The 24,445-nt window shown below is 31.5% G+C and overlaps 2 protein-coding genes across 8 annotated transcripts in view; one reads left to right on the plus strand and one right to left on the minus strand.

Annotated features, from left to right (window-relative positions):
- LOC130442436 (WW domain-containing oxidoreductase) overlaps window positions 1-24,445 on the plus strand; it is a 136,121-nt gene that overhangs the window by 50,654 nt on the left and 61,022 nt on the right. The window lies entirely within an intron of this gene.
- LOC130442435 (A disintegrin and metalloproteinase with thrombospondin motifs 9) overlaps window positions 1-24,445 on the minus strand; it is a 213,014-nt gene that overhangs the window by 41,526 nt on the left and 147,043 nt on the right. For all 3 annotated transcript variants that reach the window (XM_056776533.1, XM_056776532.1, XM_056776531.1), the window contains 3 exons: window positions 8,351-8,513; window positions 1,086-1,213; window positions 814-1,014 (listed from right to left, as the gene is read on the minus strand). In XM_056776533.1, the coding sequence (XP_056632511.1) occupies window positions 814-1,014; window positions 1,086-1,213; window positions 8,351-8,513 (492 nt within the window). The remainder of the gene's footprint in view (window positions 1-813; window positions 1,015-1,085; window positions 1,214-8,350; window positions 8,514-24,445) is intronic.

The raw sequence follows: 24,445 nt of genomic DNA on the forward strand, positions 1-24,445 counted from the left end.
TATCGGCCAGCGTCTTTTTTTCTACGTTCTAAGCTGTATAAGTTTCTGTTCCACGCTGAATTACTCGTTTTTCTATCGAGTCAAGCTTCATTATGTTATGCTTGAGAGCCAAGCTTCAGATTTGAGAGCAATATTCTAAGAATGGACTAGTTTACTTCAATTTCTGCTGTTTTGGTTCATACAGAAATTATTTGTATCGATGTTTGACTCTCTTCCCCAAGTAATCTGCAGTCTTTTCATCCTTATTCATACGAAAAGTTTTATAAAATGGTAATATCCTTTTGAGCACCCTTTGAAACGCTTGTTGTTACTTCAATCTCAGACATAGTTTCCTAAGAGCTATCTGGAATATATAAATATATATAAAGTCTCATTTTCAAAGTTCGATTTACTAGATACCGAACGTATCTCTTCAGGTGAAGCATTTCTTAGCCCTCTGTTTCTAGTCCAAAAATTGATTTCCTCGTTTCCTTGAATGGCTATCCAGATGAGAAAAATTATATTTTTATCTATAGAAAAATCTGAGTGTATTTCTAGTTTTCATGCGCATTAGTTGTCCACTAAACAAGGCTGGGAACGCTAATAGGCAGAATTCGGCGAGTCTGGCGTGTAGCTTGGCTCCCTTCCTTCCAATTCGCGCCCCGGTGAGTTGTCTACAACATTGATTCTTATCTTGGTAGTCGTTAAAGATAAAGCTTCCATGGATTGATCTAAACGGCGATTGTGTTAAAGAATAGAGGGAAGTCTAAGCTTTCCAAATACGTATTATTCAATGGGAATAATATTTTATGAACAAGCCGCGTATCTACTTACATGCGACATCAGCATTAGAATATAGCTGACCAAATCTTCATGATCTCCATGATATTTAAGCGTGCTACTGTCAGCTACAACCAATACTTTAACAAAGCTCTCGTTACTGATTCTATTCGTGCTACTCCATTCAGCGTTACGTCGTGGACGAACATCATCTCTAGCGACATCTGCCGAACTATGCCATATTCTTTCATCCACCTAATTTGGAAAAAAATTAATTTCCTTATAACCTAAACACAGTTAGATGTTGTGGAATTTTTTATACTGACCGTATCGCAGGTACCTTCAATATCATCTTCATCTTGTTTGTTCTGCAATATTGAACGTCTTCTTATACGATGATTCTTGATTGTATATTCGGTTTCTTGGTAGTCTTCCTCAATTATTGTTCGGTTTTCTGGAACAGAGCGATGATGATGATGACATTATAAGTTTTATGCAATATGTTTCTAAGTAAATGGTAGGTGGATATAGAAATATGACTAGTGGGAAAGAACCCTATGGTTTGCTCTTCTTTAATTATCTAGTTTAAGCAGTTACTTGACAGCTAGTATCATAAAACAGAGAGCATTACATAGTTAACAGTCCTAATCATTCTAAGATCAAATATGATGCGAGAGTTGCCTTTTTACGAACAAAAGGTAACGTTAATGAGTTGTGACCATTGATTATTGTTATTGCGACGCCATTGGCAATTTAAAAATTGACTGTGATAGTGAACGTTTGAAAGAAACAAGTTTGTACAAAATGGAGGGTCTAAAGAAGACCTTACTCATCAAAAATGGATAGAATCGCTTCGCGCAACTTTTGCACTATTAGAAAAGGCTGATTTGCAGAATTTCATCAAAGCAAAGGTCGGCCAAAATCTGTTGTCATTCCTAGAAGCATAGATGTTGTGTAGCCTAACCTACCAAACCATGCCCTAGCGCCGTCAAGACTTATAACTAGCATATGGGAGGCGTTGATCTTTTAGATGCCCTATTGGGTTATTACAGGAATCAAATAAGGTCGTATATTTTTCCATATGTTTGATATGACCGCCGTAAACGCCTGGCTTCTGTATCCGATGCAGAAGCTTGGCTCCCTCTAGTGGATTTCAAGTTGGCTTTAGGTGAAGCATTATGATGGATGAAGGAACCTACTGCAAATACTAAACGAGGACGCCCATCCAATGCACTTGAAAACCAAATTGCTGAAAAGAAAGCAAGAGGACCAATTGCAATAATGCCTTCCAGGGATGTTCGATTGGATCAACTGGATCACATGCCTGCGTGGACATCTAGGCAACGCTGTAAGGTACCTGAATGCACTGGGCGATCACACATTGAATGTTGGAAATGCAAAGTGAACCTTTGTCTCAGCGCCAAACGCAATTGCTTTCTTTTATTTCACAGTACTTAATATTCGTAACCGTATTTGTTATTTACATATACTAGTGATTTATGTCTACTGTGCCAAATTTGTTCCAAATAAAATAAACTTAATTTTCTCGTAAAATACTAAAGAGAAATAAAAATCCGAAAACTCTTGTATTTTTATTTCCCTTGTCATATAACATAAATATTTTTTTATAGAAAAAGAAAAAATAGTGCAGTAAAGAAATCGGCATGTGACTTACAGGTAGATAGAGGCGCCTCTTAAGATACGGTAAACTGCAATACAATCGAATTTGTATGAACATATAGTTGCGAAAAAAATATGTTCCAAATGGATTCTTCATAAAGTACGTCGATGACTTTTTCTTGCTTACCACTGTTAAACAAAAGATGCGCGTACAGCGGACACCTCAAGAAACTGTTGTAGACTTCCTACAGTGTCAGATTTAGAGTGGGAAAATATTTCAAGGATTGTATACAAAAAATGTACAGGTAGACCTTAAGGGCGAATATTTCGAAAAGCAAAAAAAGATTTTGTTTGGAACTTGTTCGTTACTGTTCCACTTTTTGTAAAAATTTAACTAACGTAAAATTTTATTGGATGAATCTTTTAAGTCTATGACGGATAAAAGGTTCTGATATTTTGGTTTTGGTATTGGAGTTAGACTGAATTAGTTGGTCAAATCCATTTGGCAGTTACCATGCAGCATATTATATCATTATGAAATTTTTTTATATACCGACGGTGGAATAGAACACCGACGTAATTTGTTATAGACAAGCGGCTCCTATAGCAAAACAAACGCCAATAAAGAAAAGAGCGAAAGATAAAAGAGACGCGATTCATTTCTCTATCGAGATTAAAGATAAACAACAAACGATGAGACTATGAGAAGGACGCGCTCAGCCATAAATTTCACCTTGAAATCTGAGTTTAAGGAACTCGAAATTCCAAACATGCCAGACCATAGAAAATTGATTTTCAGCGTTATTACATCTATAATTGAAAAAAAATTTTACTTGGAGCGTTCGAGTTTGTATCGCGAAAAGATCGTGTTAACGTGGGACCCTCTTTGTTATCCATTTACATTGTTTCAGCAATAGTGTAGTACTCCCATGAAATTCGTCATGTTTTTCTTATATCACTTAATAAATAGACCACAATAGTTATTTTAATAACAAGTTCGACATAGAAATATGGTAATACTTTATGTACAACAGCTATAAACTGTCAGAATCAGTCAATAAATTACAATCATTGAAACTACTAACTGTATTCGGATCAAAAATTAGTACAACAAAGCAAGCAATGAAAAGTACGAAAAAAAACATTCCTGATTTTGGGCTCACGACAAGCCATTCCGAAAAAAGCCTTACATATACAGTGTGTTTCGTTTTACGTTTATAGTAAAATAACTTCGCTAAATTCTTAATTAATGTATTAAACTTTCAAATAAAACTTTCCATTGTGGCTGTACATTCTCTTCAGAATTAAATTTTCTGTAAGTTTAGAATGCATTTATTAAGCATTTAACGAAGTTATTTTACTTCAAACGTGAAAAAAGTGTATTTTGGAGTTGAGTTTTTTGTATTTTACGTCAGTTAACGTAAAAACTATTACAGTTACAGATCTGAGACTTATTTTATTCAATTTTTCAGGTCAAAATACGTAAAGACCAAACAAATTTGCATGACAATTTCAGACCCAAGACATTCAATAAGGCTTCCTATTGGTGGATCAGGAATCTATCGAATTTCTTACGAAGTTTTTTTATACCAACTTTTTTTCTTATATTTACCTATATAATCATTTTCCGAGAGGTTGGAGTGCTACTCCGAAACACCTTGTATAATGCATCTACAATTCGGATTGATTGTATTACTATCCAAAAGCAATAAATTTTTTTTACACATTTCACGGTATTTTGTGTGAATCATTGTATATTTATATAGGGTGTTCCGGGACTTTTGAATTTTTCAAACGATTTTTTAATGTACATGCCAAGAGAACGGTTGGCCATAAAGAGACATTCTGAAGAAAATTATCATAAATTATAATTATTTATTGAAAATAGCTACAAGAGGTTTTATAACACAATCAAAAAATTCGTACAAAACATCGTATTTAAAGTTCCAATATGGTAAAATTTACCTTTAGTGAATATGCTGACATGCATTTAATGTATGATTTGGTACTGATCGCCTTCTGTAAAACTTTTGTTAGGGATGATCGCAACTTACGGAAAACAGGTTTGTCTATATAAATTGAGTAAAATAGTTTCCATTATGGTCAAAGGTGGCGAAGGTCAACAACGAACTATAAGAAGAGTACGCAAAATGTCAATTTAATGTATCAACAAGTATTCATAGGATTCTCCAGGAGTAATAATTTCTTTATCCCTTTCACATCCAGAAAGTGCATGCCATGGAAGTAGAGAATTATCCAGCAAGACTAGTATACAATCTTTGGTTTCTAGATAAACAACAAGTTGATAATACATTTGTTAGAAAAGTACTGTTTACTGATGAAGCTGGTTTAACACGAGACGGATTTATTAATAATTAAGAATCAACATCGATTTTGTGTTAATGTATGGGCGGGAATAGTGGGGAATAATTACGTAGGTCCACATTTTTTTTATAATAACCTGAATACTCAACTATAATTTTTTCTTTATGTAAGTAACACGATATTCGACAGTATGCAGTTTAATTAGTAATGTATGATTGTGTTCTAATACCTCTCGTAGACATTTTCAATGAATAATTACAATTTGTGATAATTTTCTTCACAATGTCTCTTTATGGCGAACGGTTTAATTGTCATGTACAATGATCTAAAAGTCTGCATATTTCCTAAACCATTAATTTTATCGAGCTAAATAGAGAGTATCTTTTTATTAAAAAACCGATTGAAAAATTCATTTAGATTGTACAGGTTGTCTCTGTCAAAGTTACGTATTGTTAAGCCGTCCTTGATTCCGTCAAACATACTACAAGGATATACGTAATCATCCATTAAATATTCATAGTGTTCACATTCACGACTTCGAAGGCAAAGCATTATTTTCACATCATCTACTCACCCCCATAAAAATGAGTCTTTTTTGAATTTTTTTTCTGGTGTAATTTACATTTCCCTTTCAAAAATCCTTTAAAATATTCCTTGAGTTGAGATATTAAACAGTAGGTGGTACATGTTCTTCAAGAAAATATTTATCGTTGACTTTATTAATTTTAAGTAGACATAATTCATTGGCACACCCACTGTACCTATCGAAGCGAATTCAACATAAATGGATTGTCATCTTTTAATCTTTAATTCATTTCCATGATCAGCAATGACCAATAAAAATTAGATAATCAAATATATCGTCGATTGCAACGTAATTTATTTTCTATGACTTTATTTCATTATTTAAGATGAATTTTGATTTATAGCATTTTAATGAGCATATTATTGTAACGTTTTTCGTATTTGTTTACACTCTTTCTATTCGTGGGGGTCAATTAATAACCATTGTTTCTTACGTTCTTAATTTATTTACACACTTTACACTACACTTAACTTATCATAATTTACTTTTAAATATTTCCTACGATCACTTTTACTAATTCGTTCCTTTCACTACTACTATTTACTTAAAACTAATTAACTGCGTTTACACAAACCATTTATATACCTAAATAAAATTCTAAAAAGTTCTAGAACAAAAAGAAACAAAAGAAATAAATAAATAAACTTTCCTAGAAATTATTTAGAAAAAATACTATAAATAAACCCCTACTACTAAATAACTTATATGCAAATAAACATCAAACTAATTCCTCCAGTTATAAAAAAGGTGAAAGACGCCGCTCAAAAAGCGTCGCGCGAATTCGCCGAATTTTTAAAATTCCATAATAGCTAGACCAATTTATTTAGTATATTATTGGAATCATGTATTTATACCAGAAAAAGCAATACAAGAAAAAAAAGTTGAACGTGACTTAGAAAAAAACCTTTGATAGCGTACCTATAGAGAAAATTTAAAATGTACTGGCTGAAAGAGGAGTTAATTCATGAATACGAAACAAAATATTTATCCAAATGAATACATGCACAAGAATTAACAAAATATGGAAAGTTTCTAGTTTATTTAATTCTTCGTATTCAGAAGGATTTGCCTACTTTAAATGACCTTTTAAAGATATAGTCGTTCCGCCCTTTCGTTAATATATTTCATTACAAAGTTTTAACGGCTTCTCAACGGACATCGGCCTTTGGTAACGTCAAATAGGGCTCAAGGCACAATGTAACTATGAAAAACTCATCAGAAACTCAAGCGTAAACAAATAAAACAAAAGAACCATCTTACTCGAATACGAAATGATAAGTGAAAGAGTAATAAACAGAATAAGCGCTGCGCTATTATTCGCGTGACAAGTATAAACCTGTTCATACACTACGCCCTATGATTCTAACCTCGAATATAAAAGTATCGGAATCGAAGTCGAAATCGGAGATTTAACATCAATAGAAAGTTCCGAATTTCTGAATTCGGAATCGGAATCGAATCTCCGTAACATACCTTATCTAGATATTTCCAAGGACGAATCATGGCATTGAGAAGATCTGACCTTCGATTCGGGACTTACGAGGCGTAAAACCTGTACGGCATACGATGTAAGCAAAGTCAAAGAACTATGAATAATAGGGAGGCGTTAGAAGAAACACTTCCAGAGCAATATTGGAATTTCTATCAGAAAACAATATCTAAAACGAATAAAAACTCAAAATGCGTTTATATTTCTTCTTTCTAACAAACCGCCAGCCCACGTGGACTCATAATCTCCACTGTATACCATTGAAAACATCGAATCGTAAACATAAATGCATTTCTATTGGCCGGAGCTGTATGTACACAATTTATTCGCAATATTCCCGCTAGAAAGTCTCCGATAAGCATTGGCGTGGCTTGGTGAGATTAATTTAATTCATAAATTTCTTTAAATAAATAGAAATAGGGCGTTCTTTATACCATGGACGAATGAATATAATGAAGGGGGACATTAGAAGTTATACAGCAAAAGGTAGCAGATTATATAGAATACAATTAAGTCAGTTTAGAAAAATTGCGTTAAGTTTTATTAGCATCTGGTTTTAAACACAAAAAACTGAATAAAGGAATAGCAATAACCGAATTATCAAGACTCGTTCGATTGCAACAAGATTATTTGCGTCATATAAAAGACTACCGAAGTTCTAATAGACACATAATTTATCTAGATGGAACATGGTTTGACAGTCACGATGTAGTAAATTTCAGTTGGGTTGACAATGGCAAAAATTGCTGTTTGAATGGGCTATGTTCTCTAGGAATTCTACTAGGACACGCTGGAAGACGGTTTCGCGCCTAGTCCTTTATTAATAACTGCTAAAAAAAATAAAAAACTGTGCAGTTGATTATAATAAAGATATGACAGCAGAATATTTATATTTCAGCAGTTTATATGGCTTCAATTTTAAAAATATCGCATCGAATAATATTTTATGTAACCGCTGGTGGAATAAACTCCAACCGGCGAATTTCTTTTGCGGTTCGCTACCTTCGAGGAGCCGAGCAGTCTAGAGGCGAAGTAAACCAGCGACATCGATGTTGTTTTTAGATTGTTGGCTGTTCTTTCTTTATGCACCATTATGCATATACACAACCAGCTATTTAATAATAATCATCCACGCTATTTAAGTGGCTCATACCAGCTGGTCTGTCTCTATCTACGTATTTACTTAACTTTATTTTTTGTGCAATTTTTTTTTTCATTTTTTTTATAGTTTTACTTCATGTTAACCTCGCCTTCGGCGTGTTTACACATACTGGGTGGTCTAATTGGCTAACGAGTTTCAAAATGTAGCAAAACTTGAATAATGTAAATTTTTAATACAAATTATATCACGTGACAGATTTAAAATTATATAAAATTGCACTTGACAACAATAATTAATATTTAAGAAATTTTCTACATTAAAAGTGCATTTTTTTATTCTCTACATTGAACATAATCGAATTTTCCCGAAAAATATTGTCATCTACCATTGTTTCAGTCAATACTCACTTAATTTTATTCTTAAGAATAATGATTTCACTGTAAAAAATATAATAAACATATACACTTACCATTATTTTCATCAAATTGTATATCTGAATTGACATCATTAATTTTTCTTGTAGGATGCGGTAGCCTCTTAATCCTGTGAATTAAACTGCCAGATGATCCTTCAGTTAATTTCTCGGCCGGTTCAATAAAATATGTGCAATCGGTAGTTCTAATATACCCCATCTGTAATCAAAAACATAAATTATTGTATAAATAAGAAAAAAAAACATCTCGAAGTTACTACAAAAATATATTTAAGTTCCTAAAAATAATGTCGAGTGGAGATACATGGGTTATACGGACCCCTGGTGCAACATTTTTAAATTTCCCACTTATTAAGGAAGTTTTTGACTAAATATCCCTGTTAATGTCAACCTTAAACTTGACACAACATATTTTCATTTTATGAAATTCATTAATAAGAATTTGAAAGAAGTAATAATAATTGAGTAAAATATTTATCATCTTAAATATGTCAAGAGTTTCACCTATTGTCAGTACACTACATAACATTGTACGTTATTGTTCCAATGAAATGAATACTCATCCATAACCTCAACTTCCATGTGATCGAAGCAACTTTGCAAAAATATCACCCGTCTTCCATCAATGCTGAGATATTAGCACCACGTATCGGCGAAATTATTCGAGTAAAAACAAGGAAAGAGCCTTTAAAGGTGTTTTAGAAGATCAACTATGGTTCCGGCAAGTAGCAGATACGTTCGAGGTGCTTAAAACTACGTTATACAATCAATACCGTGGGAAGAACGAAGACGAGGTGTCTTAAGTATATTGGAGGAAAAAAGTTTATTTGGGTACCTCTTCACCCAGCAATTGCTATGTGAATTCGTTTAACAGTATTTGAACCGAAAAGGTGTTCATATTCCTCTGCCTGGAAAGGATTGGCAAATAGCTTTTATGGAAAGAAATCGTGAATTGACAAGGAGATTGTCAGAAAAAATAAAATGCTCAAGGGCATAAGTAACAACAGAAACAACTGTGGAGTATTTTGAGAATTTGAAAACAACTCTTGGAGGTTGTTCTCCCAAGAAAACAATACATTTCGATGAAACTAACATAACCGATGACCCAGGAAAACGAAGTCTCTACGTCTGTTATGTTCTGCTCTACAGGAGATGGTTAACTATTAGCACCAATATAGACATCTTCGTAGATTGGTTGATTGAAGTGCCTTTACCATATTTGGAAAAACTAGAAGGATAGAAAATTTTAATTGTGGAGAATTGTTCCAGTCACTTATCATATGAAGTTGTAGATGCGAAGAAAATAATATCAGCTTCGTATTTTTGCCATGAACCATTGGATGTCTGCGTATTTAGATGGCGCCGAATCCTTACAACGTGGAAACAAAAAAATCTTGGGATGCTACCCAAATCGCAATTTCTAGGCATGGAATTATTTCCTGTAGACTTGAACGAGTCATATCCAAGCTGAAGAAATCAATTGTATGACGTGGAAGCAATCGAGAACCCTTTTGAAAGCATTATTCAAAAACACATCTCGACTGAAAAGGTGCCGTGTGAAGCCATAAAGGCAAAAGAAAATTCGTGTTCCACCAGGAAAATCTGTGCCCACATATGATTTTGAGCTAAATAGCTCATCTCCAGAAATCGAAAAAAAGCTGTCCAAAAGAATATAGGACGTATATAACGAAAAGACTGAATCTGAAGAAGTAGAAAGCATAAATACAAAACAATTTCCTAATAGGAATCATTAGAAAACTAAAGGCTTTAATTTAGAAAAAGAAATATTTGTCATTGTACATTTTTTATTTAATCAGAATTCTAAAAAGAATTTGTCGCTAAAATTGTAGATTATGCAAAGAAAATTGTATCATGTACGAAAAGTCGAAGCTGAAGTTGTTGTTTCAATAATTAAGACTCATATACAATGTGTATTGCCTAACCCCATAGAGAAAAGAAATATATAGGTATTTTATTTTGAAATGCCAAATATTTTTTAAAAAAACTATTACAGTTTCCATGGTGAATTAATTTTATTTAAACTGCTTCTAAACCATTGTTGTAGATCGCATGGTAGCCACTATCTTGTGGCTACTAGACCACCTTGTATAAGTAATAAGTAAAATAATTGTAATTTAACGATTGCGAATAAAATAAAAAAAGTTTTACTTATTTATTTCTTTATATCACCCTGTATATTACTTATTACTTTATAAAATACAACCAATTATATTTGGTGACGAATGTTCACAATGTGTAATTAATTCTGTGTAAATAACATTTTTTGAATGAAAAAGTTGCAAAAAATAACATTTTAATTCAATTAAGATAAGAAATCATCAAAACTATTTTGGGGCTACTAGAATGTATTTCGTTTGGTAGTGAGTACTATACCTATTGGGTTATTAGCATTCATACATAATATTCACAGTGAAACTAATTATACATGAATTCATTATAGCCTCCATTTAGATAATATTACTATTATTATATGCTTAATTCTTGTCTCAACTCGTGAAGTTAATGTGAAAATTATACTACGATAACGCATAGCGGTTGATTATACACTACGTTTTTTATTTAAATTAACCACAATCCATAACATTTTGTCTATTACAACCTAAAGATAATCAAAATAAATAACGAGTCCATTATATAAACTACTTAACTTTCGATGACATAATATTGATGTTTGGAGCTTCAAATAATTTTATCTGGTCGTAGTATCTGATCACTCCAGATCCAGTCACGATTTTTTTGTACTATAAAAAGTGAATGCTCGATTTTATCGTGTTTTAAAGCTGTCAACACAGATATACATACGTTTAAATTAACACAAAAAACATGTCCACGTTTAATTAACCATAATAACAAATATTGTCACGTGGATATTATTCAATTAAAAAATCATGTAATATATCAGTAGGAATATCTTTAATTTCTTATTTCTTAGACCTTTTATATATTTATGTTTTTAAATCGTCTTGATTTTAGGTCTCTGTCATTTTTTTTGAATAATTTTTGAAAGAAAGATGAAAATATTGACGTTTCGACTTTTCTTTACTTTTTCTCAATATAATATTGACATTGACAATTTACGTATTTATATTGATCAATAAATGAATATCCAAATAAAATCAAAATAGAAATTTATTTTTTTGTCAACGATGTTTGTAGATGGCAGTTTCAGCCCTGCTCCAAATATCAGTCAGTAAGTCGTGGAATAAATCTAATTGAAAGACGTTCCCGAAGAAATCGACGAACTCTGGCATCAGTATGGCAAAATGCCTCGTCATATTGGTAAAATTGGTCTCGAAATGCCAAATTACGAGCAAGAGTGACTTCTCTTCAATAAAGTACCGACGAATGATTCTGCACACCAGACACTCGCTTTTGCAATATGTAAAAGAACTTCTTGACCCTAATCTGGTCTGGCAAAGCCCAGAAATCGATTTAAATTTTACAAAAACACCGAAGATGTAATTGTTTATGCACCCACCTCTTACAGGATTCTTCGGAAGGAAGTGCTTGTCTAGTTGACTTTCAGATTCTAACATACACTTATGGTTATTTTTGTTGTTAACTTTCCTGGGAAGCCCCGAGTTTCCTTTTAGTTGGCACATTACATTAAGCGCATTTCTGAATTTTTTAATAACCTTCAAAATCACAGCATTACTTGGAGAACGTTTAGGGCCGATTCATGAACTTGACCTTGCCGTTGATGTTAGCTGTTACAAAATTAATAACATTGAAATGCATTTGATATTATCTAATATAAAATTGTGAAATTTACTCATGACAATAAAACTAATCTCTTTCTTAACAGCTTACTAACTTATTGCCCTTAAAGGTCGATTCATAAACTTTGCGTTTATAAACTTGAAAATATCGAAATGCATTAGATCATTTATAGTTGCCGTTTGCCGATCGGTCTGCCGTTGGTGACTTTCAACATAAACGAATTATAACTTTTCCTGTTATTTCGTAACAAAAGAAAAGAGTCACACACATCCGTTTGCCACATGATTTTGACGTATGACGCTAGATGTTTCTCTTTTTGTTTGTTTGTTTATGGCTAGTTTTCGGCTTTGCTAGTTTTCTCTATCTTGAAAACAAAAAGTAGAACACACGTCAAAAATTATAACGGAATTTTTAGGTTAACAGCAGCAACGTCTAATTTATGAATAGTGTGTAGAGTTAGTTACGAATGGCAAGGCCCTACTAATTAATTGTTTAAGGTTCACTTGACTGATTATTTAACTTGGGTATGACAGCGCGCACATAGAGAAACATATGTATCAGTTTCAGTATTATTTGATTCGGGCTATACTCGAGTTTGAATTTTGCCAAACTTCATGTCGATAAAGAAGAAATCGTCTCAGATTGTGAGGTTAGATAAACAGAACAAATTAAATATAAATTAAGTTATCATCTACAAATTCGCATGAAGTGATTGAAAACTTATCAAACTATTTATTTTGGGCTATACCGTATTTATTAATTCTTCTAAAAAATTTGCCGTATTTATTTGTGTTTGAATTTTGTCAAACTTCATGTCGATGAAGAAGAAATCGTCTCAGATTGTGAGGTTAGATAAACAGAACAAATTAAATATAAATTAAGTTATCATCTACAAATTCGCATGAAGTGATTGAAAACTTATCAAACTATTTATTTTGGGCTATACCGTATTTATTAATTCTTCTAAAAAATTTGCCGTATTTATTTGTGTTTGAATTTTGCCAAACTTCATGTCGATAAAGAAGAAATCGTCTCAGATTGTGAGGTTAGATAAACAGAACAAATTAAATATAAATTAAGTTATCATCTACAAATTCGCATGAAGTGATTGAAAACTTATCAAACTATTTATTTTGGGCTATACCGTATTTATTAATTCTTCTAAAAAATTTGCCGTATTTATTTGTGTTTGAATTTTGTCAAACTTCATGTCGATGAAGAAGAAATCGTCTCAGATTGTGAGGTTAGATAAACAGAACAAATTAAATATAAATTAAGTTATCATCTACAAATTCGCATGAAGTGATTGAAAACTTATCAAACTATTTATTTTGGGCTATACCGTATTTATTAATTCTTCTAAAAAATTTGCCGTATTTATTTGTGTTTGAATTTTGCCAAACTTCATGTCGATAAAGAAGAAATCGTCTCAGATTGTGAGGTTAGATAAACAGAACAAATTAAATATAAATTAAGTTATCATCTACAAATTCGCATGAAGTGATTGAAAACTTATCAAACTATTTATTTTGGGCTATACCGTATTTATTAATTCTTCTAAAAAATTTGCCGTATTTATTTGTGTTTGAATTTTGTCAAACTTCATGTCGATGAAGAAGAAATCGTCTCAGATTGTGAGGTTAGATAAACAGAACAAATTAAATATAAATTAAGTTATCATCTACAAATTCGCATGAAGTGATTGAAAACTTATCAAACTATTTATTTTGGGCTATACCGTATTTATTAATTCTTCTAAAAAATTTGCCGTATTTATTTGTGTTTGAATTTTGTCAAACTTCATGTCGATGAAGAAGAAATCGTCTCAGATTGTGAGGTTAGATAAACAGAACAAATTAAATATAAATTAAGTTATCATCTACAAATTCGCATGAAGTGATTGAAAACTTATCAAACTATTTATTTTGGGCTATACCGTATTTATTAATTCTTCTAAGAAATTTGCCGTATTTATTTGAGTTTGAATTTTGCTGAACTTCATGTCGATAAAGAAGAAATCGTCTCAGATTGTGAGGTTAGATAAACAGAACAAATTAAATATAAATCAAGTTATAATCTAAAAATAAATTCGCATGAAGTGATTGAAAACTTATTAAACTATTTATTTTGGGTTAAACTGTATTTATTAATTCTTCTAAAAAATTTGCCGTATTTATTTGTGTTTGAATTTTGTCAAACTTCATGTCGATGAAGAAGAAATCGTCTCAGATTGTGAGGTTAGATAAACAGAACAAATTAAATATAAATTAAGTTATCATCTACAAATTCGCATGAAGTGATTGAAAACTTATCAAACTATTTATTTTGGGCTATACCGTATTTATTAATTCTTCTAAAAAATTTGCCGTATTTATTTGTGTTTGAATTTTGTCAAACTTCATGTCGATGAAGAAGAAATCGTCTCAGATTGTGAGGTTAGATAAACAGAACAAATTAAATATAAATTAAGTTATCATCTACAAATTCGCATGAAGTGATTGAAAACTTATCAAACTATTTATTTTGGGCTATACCGTATTTATTAATTCTTCTAAGAAATTTGCCGTATTTATTTGAGTTTGAATTTTGCTGAACTTCATGTCGATAAAGAAGAAATCGTCTCAGATTGTGAGGTTAGATAAACAGAACAAATTAAATATAAATCAAGTTATAATCTAAAAATAAATTCGCATGAAGTGATTGAAAACTTATTAAACTATTTATTTTGGGTTATACTGTATTTATTAATTCTTCTAAAAAATTTGCCGTATTTATTTGTGTTTGAATTTTGTCAAACTTCATGTCGATGAAGAAGAAATCGTCTCAGATTGTGAGGTTAGATAAACAGAACAAATTAAATATAAATTAAGTTATCATCTACAAATTCGCATGAAGTGATTGAAAACTTATCAAACTATTTATTTTGGGCTATACCGTATTTATTAATTCTTCTAAGAAATTTGCCGTATTTATTTGAGTTTGAATTTTGCTGAACTTCATGTCGATAAAGAAGAAATCGTCTCAGATTGTGAGGTTAGATAAACAGAACAAATTAAATATAAATCAAGTTATAATCTAAAAATAAATTCGCATGAAGTGATTGAAAACTTATTAAACTATTTATTTTGGGTTATACTGTATTTATTAATTCTTCTAAAAAATTTGCCGTATTTATTTGTGTTTGAATTTTGTCAAACTTCATGTCGATAAAGAAGAAATCGTCTCAGATTGTGAGGTTAGATAAACAGAACAAATTAAATATAAATCAAGTTATAATCTAAAAATAAATTCGCATGAAGTGATTGAAAACTTATCAAACTATTTATTTTGGGCTATACCGTATTTATTAATTCTTCTAAGAAATTTGCCGTATTTATTTGAGTATACACAGAACAAATTAAAAATAGAATGTGTTATAATTTAAAAATTCGGATTATGTAGTTGAAAAATAATTAAAAAAAAATAAACACATTAAAGAATGAACTTCAATTGTTGAATTTTTGTTTCACAGGTAAGGTATTTGGTTTACAGAGTAACTTTTTTTTGTTTGTCAAATATTGCGTGATAAATATCCCGAAGAAATTTAAATTTTGACTTGTTTTGGTAGCATTTCGTAAGATTTATTTACAAAATAATTAGCAGTCCCTCGTCCAAAAATCGGGTAAATACCAGCAGGATTTTTAGCGTCTAATTCTTGTATTGATGTGGGGCGAATACAGACTATCTTTGTTTGGTATTTTTCTAATAGTAAATTTAATTATACAACCAATTTGTTAAATTTAGAGTGATAAGTGATTACTAATAAATATTTTTGTCAATATAATAACCCCTAATAAATTACACTATCGATTTTCATATCAAACTTTGTAGTTTCAGGCAAAGTGAATAATTTTTGGTACAGAATATCTGAGTCCGCTACTGTAGTAATTCTTCTAAATCTCTGTTTTCTTGAGTAACAAATAATATCATAATTATTGTTATTAAAATAACCGTGAACATTTCAATTTAATCTTTTTATTGGAGATGGATATAATTTGATGCCCAATTTATACTAAACTACAATTATTTCCAACAAGTTTACCATGAAGTAAATTGAACATTCACCAATTACCACTGTCTAAAAACACATCCTGCATATAGAATAGACGATTATTATAATATTTTAATTGAAATTAAAAGCACACTGTCATCTTAAGTAGTGTTAGAATATCAAAAGCATTTTCACCAATTTCAAACAGAACAACTGATGTTTAATATTGTATGTTTTTCTTATTTATTTATACTGTTTCTATCGGTGGGGTGAAATTAAACACCGTTTTTCACGTATTCAATTTATTTAAACACTTCACACTACACTTCACTAACTCATATAATGATTAACTTATCACTAATACTAACTTGTATAATTTATTCAAATTTACCGGTTACTTTTCGTTTTCGTTCCGTTCATTATGAATTTCAATCAAAAATTAAATAAATTCTCAAAAATACTAGAAAATAAACAAACCCAACAAACATATAAAAAGACCTTCTTTAATATTAGTTCTTAAACAAATAACATAAACAACTCGCCTCTGTTTATAAAAAAAGCGTCGCGAATTCGTTAAATTTTAGAATTCCATTATAACCGTACAAGACCAGCTGCACGGCCCATGTCGTGGACTTGTTTGTAGCATTACCCACCTCCTTAAATGGAACTCATGTGTAGCCGGAACTATATGTTTAAATAGGGAACTTTCGGTCATATGAAAATAGCAGAGCACTGTCTTCATAATGCACTGATTACGGGACGGATAGCTGCAAATTAATATGTGAACCCCGGTATCATGGAATATCACCTCTACAATGTTCTGCTTATACTATAATCCCACTTTTCGAATTTAAAATAGATTCGTAAATCGACATAATAGACTTAACCTAAAAGCTGGTCAGAACAGTTATTAGTGAAGTATGAAGTTTTATGAAAGTCAAAAAATTGGGTTTTTATTTAACTACTTATTTGCTGTATAGCTATGATGGAGGTGGTCAGTATCATACTCAGTCAGTTTTCATGCATTACGAATAAGACTGTTTATTTTATATATACAAAAACAACACACAACATATAACTATAAACATTTGTCGAATAAAATTGCTAATTGATAAGCATTGAACCGTCAAAGGAAACGTCAAGAATTAAAACTCAAAAATTTATAAAAACGAACGCGAACCGAGCAGTAATAACGAAATAAAGTGGATCGCCGAACGATACTAACAGTCAAAAACATTAGATGTACATAGCCCAACGCAGTATCTATTATTTGACAGACACACTTTTGACTTATGTCATTGATGCTATAGAATAAACTATTTGCAAGAATTTTACGTTCTGTGAGAAATAAGTATTCGAAGAATTTTCCTTGTAGTTCTACTTTTCGAGTAGACCCGAACTCGGTATGTGGCAATAACCATTTAAGAAACTTAAGTGTAATTAATTGTGAAATTTCAGGAATGCCGTTCCGTGATTTCTTGTTCATAAATCGATCTGTTTATTATAGGTAACTAGCGATACTTGGTAGCAAATTATTGTCATCATTTTTATGAATTTTATAGCGTTGCCCTACCCTGTAATTAAAATCCAAACAGTTCGTTTGTCATGGACGTAGACTAATCGGTATATTCAGTTTTATCATCAATCAATGCCATAAATATATTTAAAAATAAGAAATGAAATACTTGATATCAATTCTACCTATAATATTATCGAATAAAATTGAAATTTAAAAATAATACACAAAAAATAAATCAACATTAACTGCTTGTTAAAATAATAAAATTACCGATACGTCTATGATTGTACTGTCTCCAGAAGACGTTGAGGCACATTCCAACAGTGCCTGTATTAGTCGAAAAATATTTATACCGGTAATTCTTTCCCATTATATGTAAATAACGTATTACAGAAATGCATTAGGTTATGTTAAATGTCGCCTTGAAATTTTAACAACTAATTAACTTCGTTTAATAGATATCATGGGATTGACTTCGACGTTTTTATCCTTGTTTGGATTTTATATCTTCGTCTTTAATGTGATTTATTTACTGAAAAAACTAAATTATTCCGAATAAATTAACGACTTTAATTCAATTAGAGTTCTAGGAGTTCACGACCTGAATATAGTTTCGTTAAAGTACCGATTGACAGGAATAACTTTACTTACGACCTCAGAGACCTTTGAAAGTTTCATGCGCATTAAAAGGAATGAAAAAAAAAACTGCAAACACGGATTTACTAATGCCGTTAGTTACAGTGACGTTATTTTGACTTGCCAAATATGAATATTAAAAGTAGACGGCTCTAATGGTCAAATATTGAATATTAGCTGACCCCGCAGACTTCGTACTGCCTCAATCGATAAATGAAAGACCTAAACTTTTGTATAAAATAAACTTACAAACAAAAGGAATCCTTTTTTTATTAAATAAAATAAAAACATGCTCGGCAGTTATGATACAGGCTGTTGATCAATTTAAAGCTTTTTGATAAACTATATTTATTATAATTGTCCATGCGCGAAACATGGAAGCCCAAAGTTGTTTCCGCAAACTTCCAACGACTGGCCTTGCGATTTATTTATGATCATCGCAAAGGCCAGACGTACCGGAAATTGTAAACGTTTAATATCGTATGGTAAATCCGACGGAGTCATCGTATACGCGGGATCAAGACATCCTTTCCTTAATTTTCCCTTAATGATTGTTTGCAATTCTCTTAGCACGTGAGGTAGCTCTTCGTACATTTGAATGACTGCCATGACCTTATCCTCTGCATCGTAAATTCTAATTAAACAAAGTGAAGAAAGTTCTCGCGCACTTAACAGTAAAGTGTCATTTTCACAAAGGATCAACGAAGTAAAGAAAGTTCTGTGTACTTAGCGGTAATCAAGGAAAAAAATGTTCTTCTCTAGACTTCTACAAGTAATTCAATTCAATTCAAGACCAAAATTAAACAAATCCAGTCCAGTCCAGTTTTTAGCGAGACTAACGAACAGCAATATATATAAAGGAAAACCTACGTACAAACGGTTTTTGCTTAAATAATGATCCGTTTTTCTTAGAAATGACATTTCCCGGTAAAGGAGTGTATAGAAAAATAAATTATTTGCACCAGCTACACCAATAAAGACATAAAATGCAGTCTATGAGATCTTGGTCTTATATGCACGAACCTGCGATAAGTTTCAACAATCTTTAGACAAAGTTTCAACTTGCTGCTTCGATCTATTCATTATAGTAGACTTCGAATGACCACTCTGTCTCGAATTGAGTTTCGCGCTTTTGACTAAAGGAGGATTAACACCAACACAACTCCAGTAAACATAAAATTAGTGGAAGAAGTTGTTCTAAGTGAATGGCGCCTAAAAACCAAAGAAATTGCTGCACAGACCGTTATATTAAATACAAGTATTCTGAGGATCCTACATGAACATTTAAATATGACAAACATTAGAGAAATGTGGGTGTTTCGAAGTAGAGGAAGGGTAACGAACATTTGGACTCAACTTCAGTCCCACTGTCTGTTTTAATAGAGAATCAGAAATGATCTAGGATGGGATTTATTTGTAGGAGTATAGGGAGTATATTTGCTTCTTTAAACAAAGAAGACACGCTAGATAATGCTCCACCTTACCTGGCTTGTTATAAGCACAATGGATTGGCGATTATGTTCTTCAGATCTCAATTCAATTGAGCCTGTTTGAGATATATTAGATAGAATGCTAATGAAGAGTCTTTGTAGTGGAAAATCGGTCCTATTTGAGTTTCGGGATGATCTGTCTGAACAAATTATCAATAATGTTACTTTGGAAAGATGATTGACTGCGGTAATAAGGACACATAAGATATCGATTGAAACATTCTTTAGAATTGAAAGTGATTGAAGAGAAAATTAATATTTCGAATCGCAAGATGTTAATATTCATTTCATTTCTAACTGAAATGGTAAAAAGTGTAATATATATCAAAATAAAGATAATGCAATGAATAAAATAATAAATGTTCAGAAAATAAGAGCCAAGATCTGCATGTTCGTGAACTTTCTCGTCTCTTTACAAGTTGTGTCGAAAAAACCTTACATTTTTCTGTCCTCCCCTGGTAGATATTCATTTGGACAGTTGTGTTCACGAAAAATCAAATAACAAATAAAAAAAATCTCAAATCGGCCAAAAGGTTCAAGAGAAAATGTACCACAAATTTTCATTTTCATATCTTCTCTCGTCTTTTCGTAATTTGAGTAATAATTTTGAGGTCAAATCTTTTGGATTCCTTTTCTAGTATTCTGTATTCTATTTTAATTAATCGCAGGATCTGAAAAAATCCTCTACACGTGCTAAAATCTGATGCTTTTGGTGGTAGGTTTAACCAGGTGTTTGTATTTGCGCTTTCCAATATGAGGTTAAAAAGTAGATGAGGGGTTCCCCTGCTTTAGTTGAATTATATATTGAAGTTAAATGTATTAAAAGCATCAAAAAAATCATATATCGATGTTTGGATTGTTTTTAAAAATTATCTAGAATAACAAATGGACTTAACAGATTGTCTCTTACAATATTTCTAATTTAACAAAGGCATTCAAAGAGCGGATCACGAACCCAGGGAAATATATCATTTTTTTAGAATTTTCTGTTCATTAATCGAGAAAAAATTCAATCGAGGTTAATGATTGAAATAAAACCATGTTGTAATTATAAAGAATCGCCTTATATATAAAACGGCGTTATTACTTATGATTTTGTCCTTGTTTACCAAAATAGTATGAATATTATGGCATTAATCTCACATATATTTCTCATAGATTTGCAATTTCTAATACAAGCAGTCAAGTTGAGTGATTCACATTTAAACGTGTCTCAAATAAATAATTCAAACAGACAAAACCATTTTATTGATAATAGTCAATTCCCCCAATAGTTTGGTGTTGAAAAAATAAAATTCTACTTGTAGAATGTAATACAGTCCAGGCAAGTTTTATACAGAATGTCACAAATTTTGTCTTTAGATCTCATATATCTTTTTGTAGGTTGAGACCAATTTTGTTGACGAGGGCTCTTCATTTTCTTCTGTTTTTGAATTTCAGTTTTTTCTAATGGTTTTTCTACCTGTTTTCATATGAGTTTATCTCTTTTTTAGCCGTTATATGATTTTGGTACAGTTAATTGCTGGTTTCAGTAGTGTATGACCTTTCCATCTCCATTGTCGTTTTCGCCGATAGTTTGTTAACATTTTTTAAAACGAGTTCCGAAAAGTTGAAAAACATTGACAGTAACAATAGCTTGTGAAAGTGAACACATTCCCAGTAAATTCAGAATATCTTCTGAACCTTTCAAACGAGCATGCTTCGTCAGAATATGTTCTGCGTATGCATTCTTCCACAAACAATTTATGAACGCCTAGCTTGACATTCTTAAGTACAAAGTCAACTACTATGATTGTTTTTAATTATAAGTACGTAGAAAAACACAGATTACAGGTTATTTCGTGGTATATATCACAAAAATGGCTAAAATTATTACACAGAGTTCATGGATACATTGAACGTATTCAGAACACGTTCGGAATTAGAATTCTATGCTACATGTACACAGGATTCTAAATCCCGAGTTTGTTTTATTAGCACAACGGACGCAAAATTTCAAAATGAACATGTCTTGGATCTCTACCGCGAACAAAGCTATTGATTAATTTACATAATTGAACGTATTGAAAAAGAAAATGGTAATGAAAGTCAAAAATTTGAACGTCGAATAGCTCTCACAGCTATCATAATCTAAGGATCTAACGCCTGCATGTTTTCAGACTTGGAAACGAAATGTACCAAATAAAAAGAAAGATTAATGAAATTAGAAAGTTATTAATGAAGCCGAAACCTATGTTAAGACCAAATAAAAAAGTTATACGTTGATTTTATTACTTTTGAAGGACATGATTAGAAGGCAGTTTGGTTAAAAACTAGTTATCAATTCAATATTGAAAAATTATATAATTACAATATTCAAGTCGGAGAATTATCCATGTGGAATTTGAATTTTGCAATTAGTAGGTTAGGTTGTATTTATAGGGACAGTTAGACCTGCTTTGCTAAATTTTGTTATTTGATTTAAACATTGTGATCTTAGTGGTTGCTTAGAAGATATTTTCTATAAATACTATGTAGTAAAAAAACGTGTGAATCCGATTTTTTTTCACTCCGCCGGAATTCGTTCTTTCTCGGAAATTTTTCGAAAATGGCACAACAAAAGCCATCAACAGTGTAATCGAATTAATTCAATTTCTGCAACAAAATGAGAAAGGTTGCAAGCCCAAGAAAGCTACGATATGTACGAGTACACAAATTAGTGATTAAATAATACTCCCCATGAAATTTATTTAATGGTCAAGGTTGTTGTTGTATTTGGAAATGCAGGACTTTATCGAATTTGTGTAATCAGCCAGGTACATTAGATGATATTAAAGATCCGGGAACGTTATTAATTATGGAACTTATGTAATAGAGTAGGATATAAACAGGAGATTTGTAGTTAATGAAAAATATGTTAAATTTTACACAATGTACATAGCCTTTCTTTTAGCAACAGTAAAGGATCGTCGCTTGTTTTACGCATATCCAAAATGTAAAATGTATCAATCAGGTTGTGGGTAAAAAACAGTTTCATAAGGTTTCCGAAACAGTGGCTAATTTGTACACCATATGTATATAGCCCTTCTTTTAGCAACATCAAAGGATCGCCGCTTATTTCACGCAATTGAAAATATAAAATGTATCAATTAGATTGTGGGTAAAAACCAGTTTCACAAGGTTTCCGAAACAGTGGCTAATTTGTACACCAAATGTATATAGCCCTTCTTTTAGCAACATCAAAGGATCGCCGCTTATTTCACGCAATTGAAAATATAAAATGTATCAATTAGATTGTGGGTAAAAACCAGTTTCATAAGGTTTCCAAAACAGTGGCTAATTTGTTCACCAAATGTATATAGCCCTTCTTTTGGCAACATCAAAGGATCGTCGCTTATTTCACGCAATTCAAAATATAAAATGTATCAATTAGATTGTGGGTAAGAACCAGTTTCATAAGGTTTCCGAAAAAGTGAATAATTTGTACAACGTATGTATATAGCCATTCTTTTAGCAACATCAAAGATCGAAGCTTATTTCACGGAATTCAAAATGTAAAATGTATCAATTAGATTGTGGGTAAAAACCAGTTTTATAAGGTTTCCGAAACAGTGGCTAATTTGTACACCGAATGTATATAGTCATTCTTTTAGCAACATCAAAGGATCGCCGCTTATTTCACGCAATTGAAAATATAAAATGTATCAATTAGATTGTGGGTAAAAACCAGTTTCATAAGGTTTCCAAAACAGTGGCTAATTTGTTCACCAAATGTATATAGTCATTCTTTTAGCAACATCAAAGGATTGCCGTTTATTTCACGGAATTCAAAATGTAAAATGTATCAATTAGATTGTGGGTAAGAACCAGTTTCATAAGGTTTCCGAAAAAGTGAATAATTTGTACAACGTATGTATATAGCCATTCTTTTAGCAACATCAAAGATCGAAGCTTATTTCACGGAATTCAAAATGTAAAATGTATCAATGAGGTTGTGGGTAAAAACCAGTTTCATAAGGTTTCCGAAACAGTGGCTAATTTGTACACCAAATGTATATAGCCCTTCTTTTAGCAACATCAAAGGATCGCCGCTTATTTCACGCAATTGATAATATAAAATGTATCAATTAGATTGTAGGTAAAAACCAGTTTCATAAGGTTTCCAAAACAGTGGCTAATTTGTTCACCAAATGTATATAGTCATTCTTTTAGCAACATCAAAGGATTGCCGTTTATTTCACGCAATTCAAAATATAAAATATATCAATTAGATTGTGGGTAAAAACCAGTTTCATAAGGTTTCCGAAACAGTGGCTAATTTGTACACCGAATGTATATAGCCCTTCTTTTAGCAACATCAAAGGATCGCCGCTTATTTCACGCAATTGAAAATATAAAATGTATCAATTAGATTGTGGGTAAAAACCAGTTTCATAAGGTTTCCAAAACAGTGGCTAATTTGTTCACCAAATGTATATAGTCATTCTTTTAGCAACATCAAAGGATTGCCGTTTATTTCACGCAATTCAAAATATAAAATATATCAATTAGATTGTGGGTAAAAACCAGTTTCATAAGGTTTCCGAAACAGTGGCTAATTTGTACACCGAATGTATATAGCCCTTCTTTTAGCAACATCAAAGGATCGTCGCTTATTTCACGCAATTCAAAATATAAAATGTATCAATTAGATTGTGGGTAAGAACCAGTTTCATAAGGTTTCCGAAAAAGTGAAT

Source organism: Diorhabda sublineata, chromosome 4, assembly GCF_026230105.1.
Source record: "Diorhabda sublineata isolate icDioSubl1.1 chromosome 4, icDioSubl1.1, whole genome shotgun sequence".
Lineage (NCBI taxonomy): Eukaryota > Metazoa > Arthropoda > Insecta > Coleoptera > Chrysomelidae > Diorhabda > Diorhabda sublineata.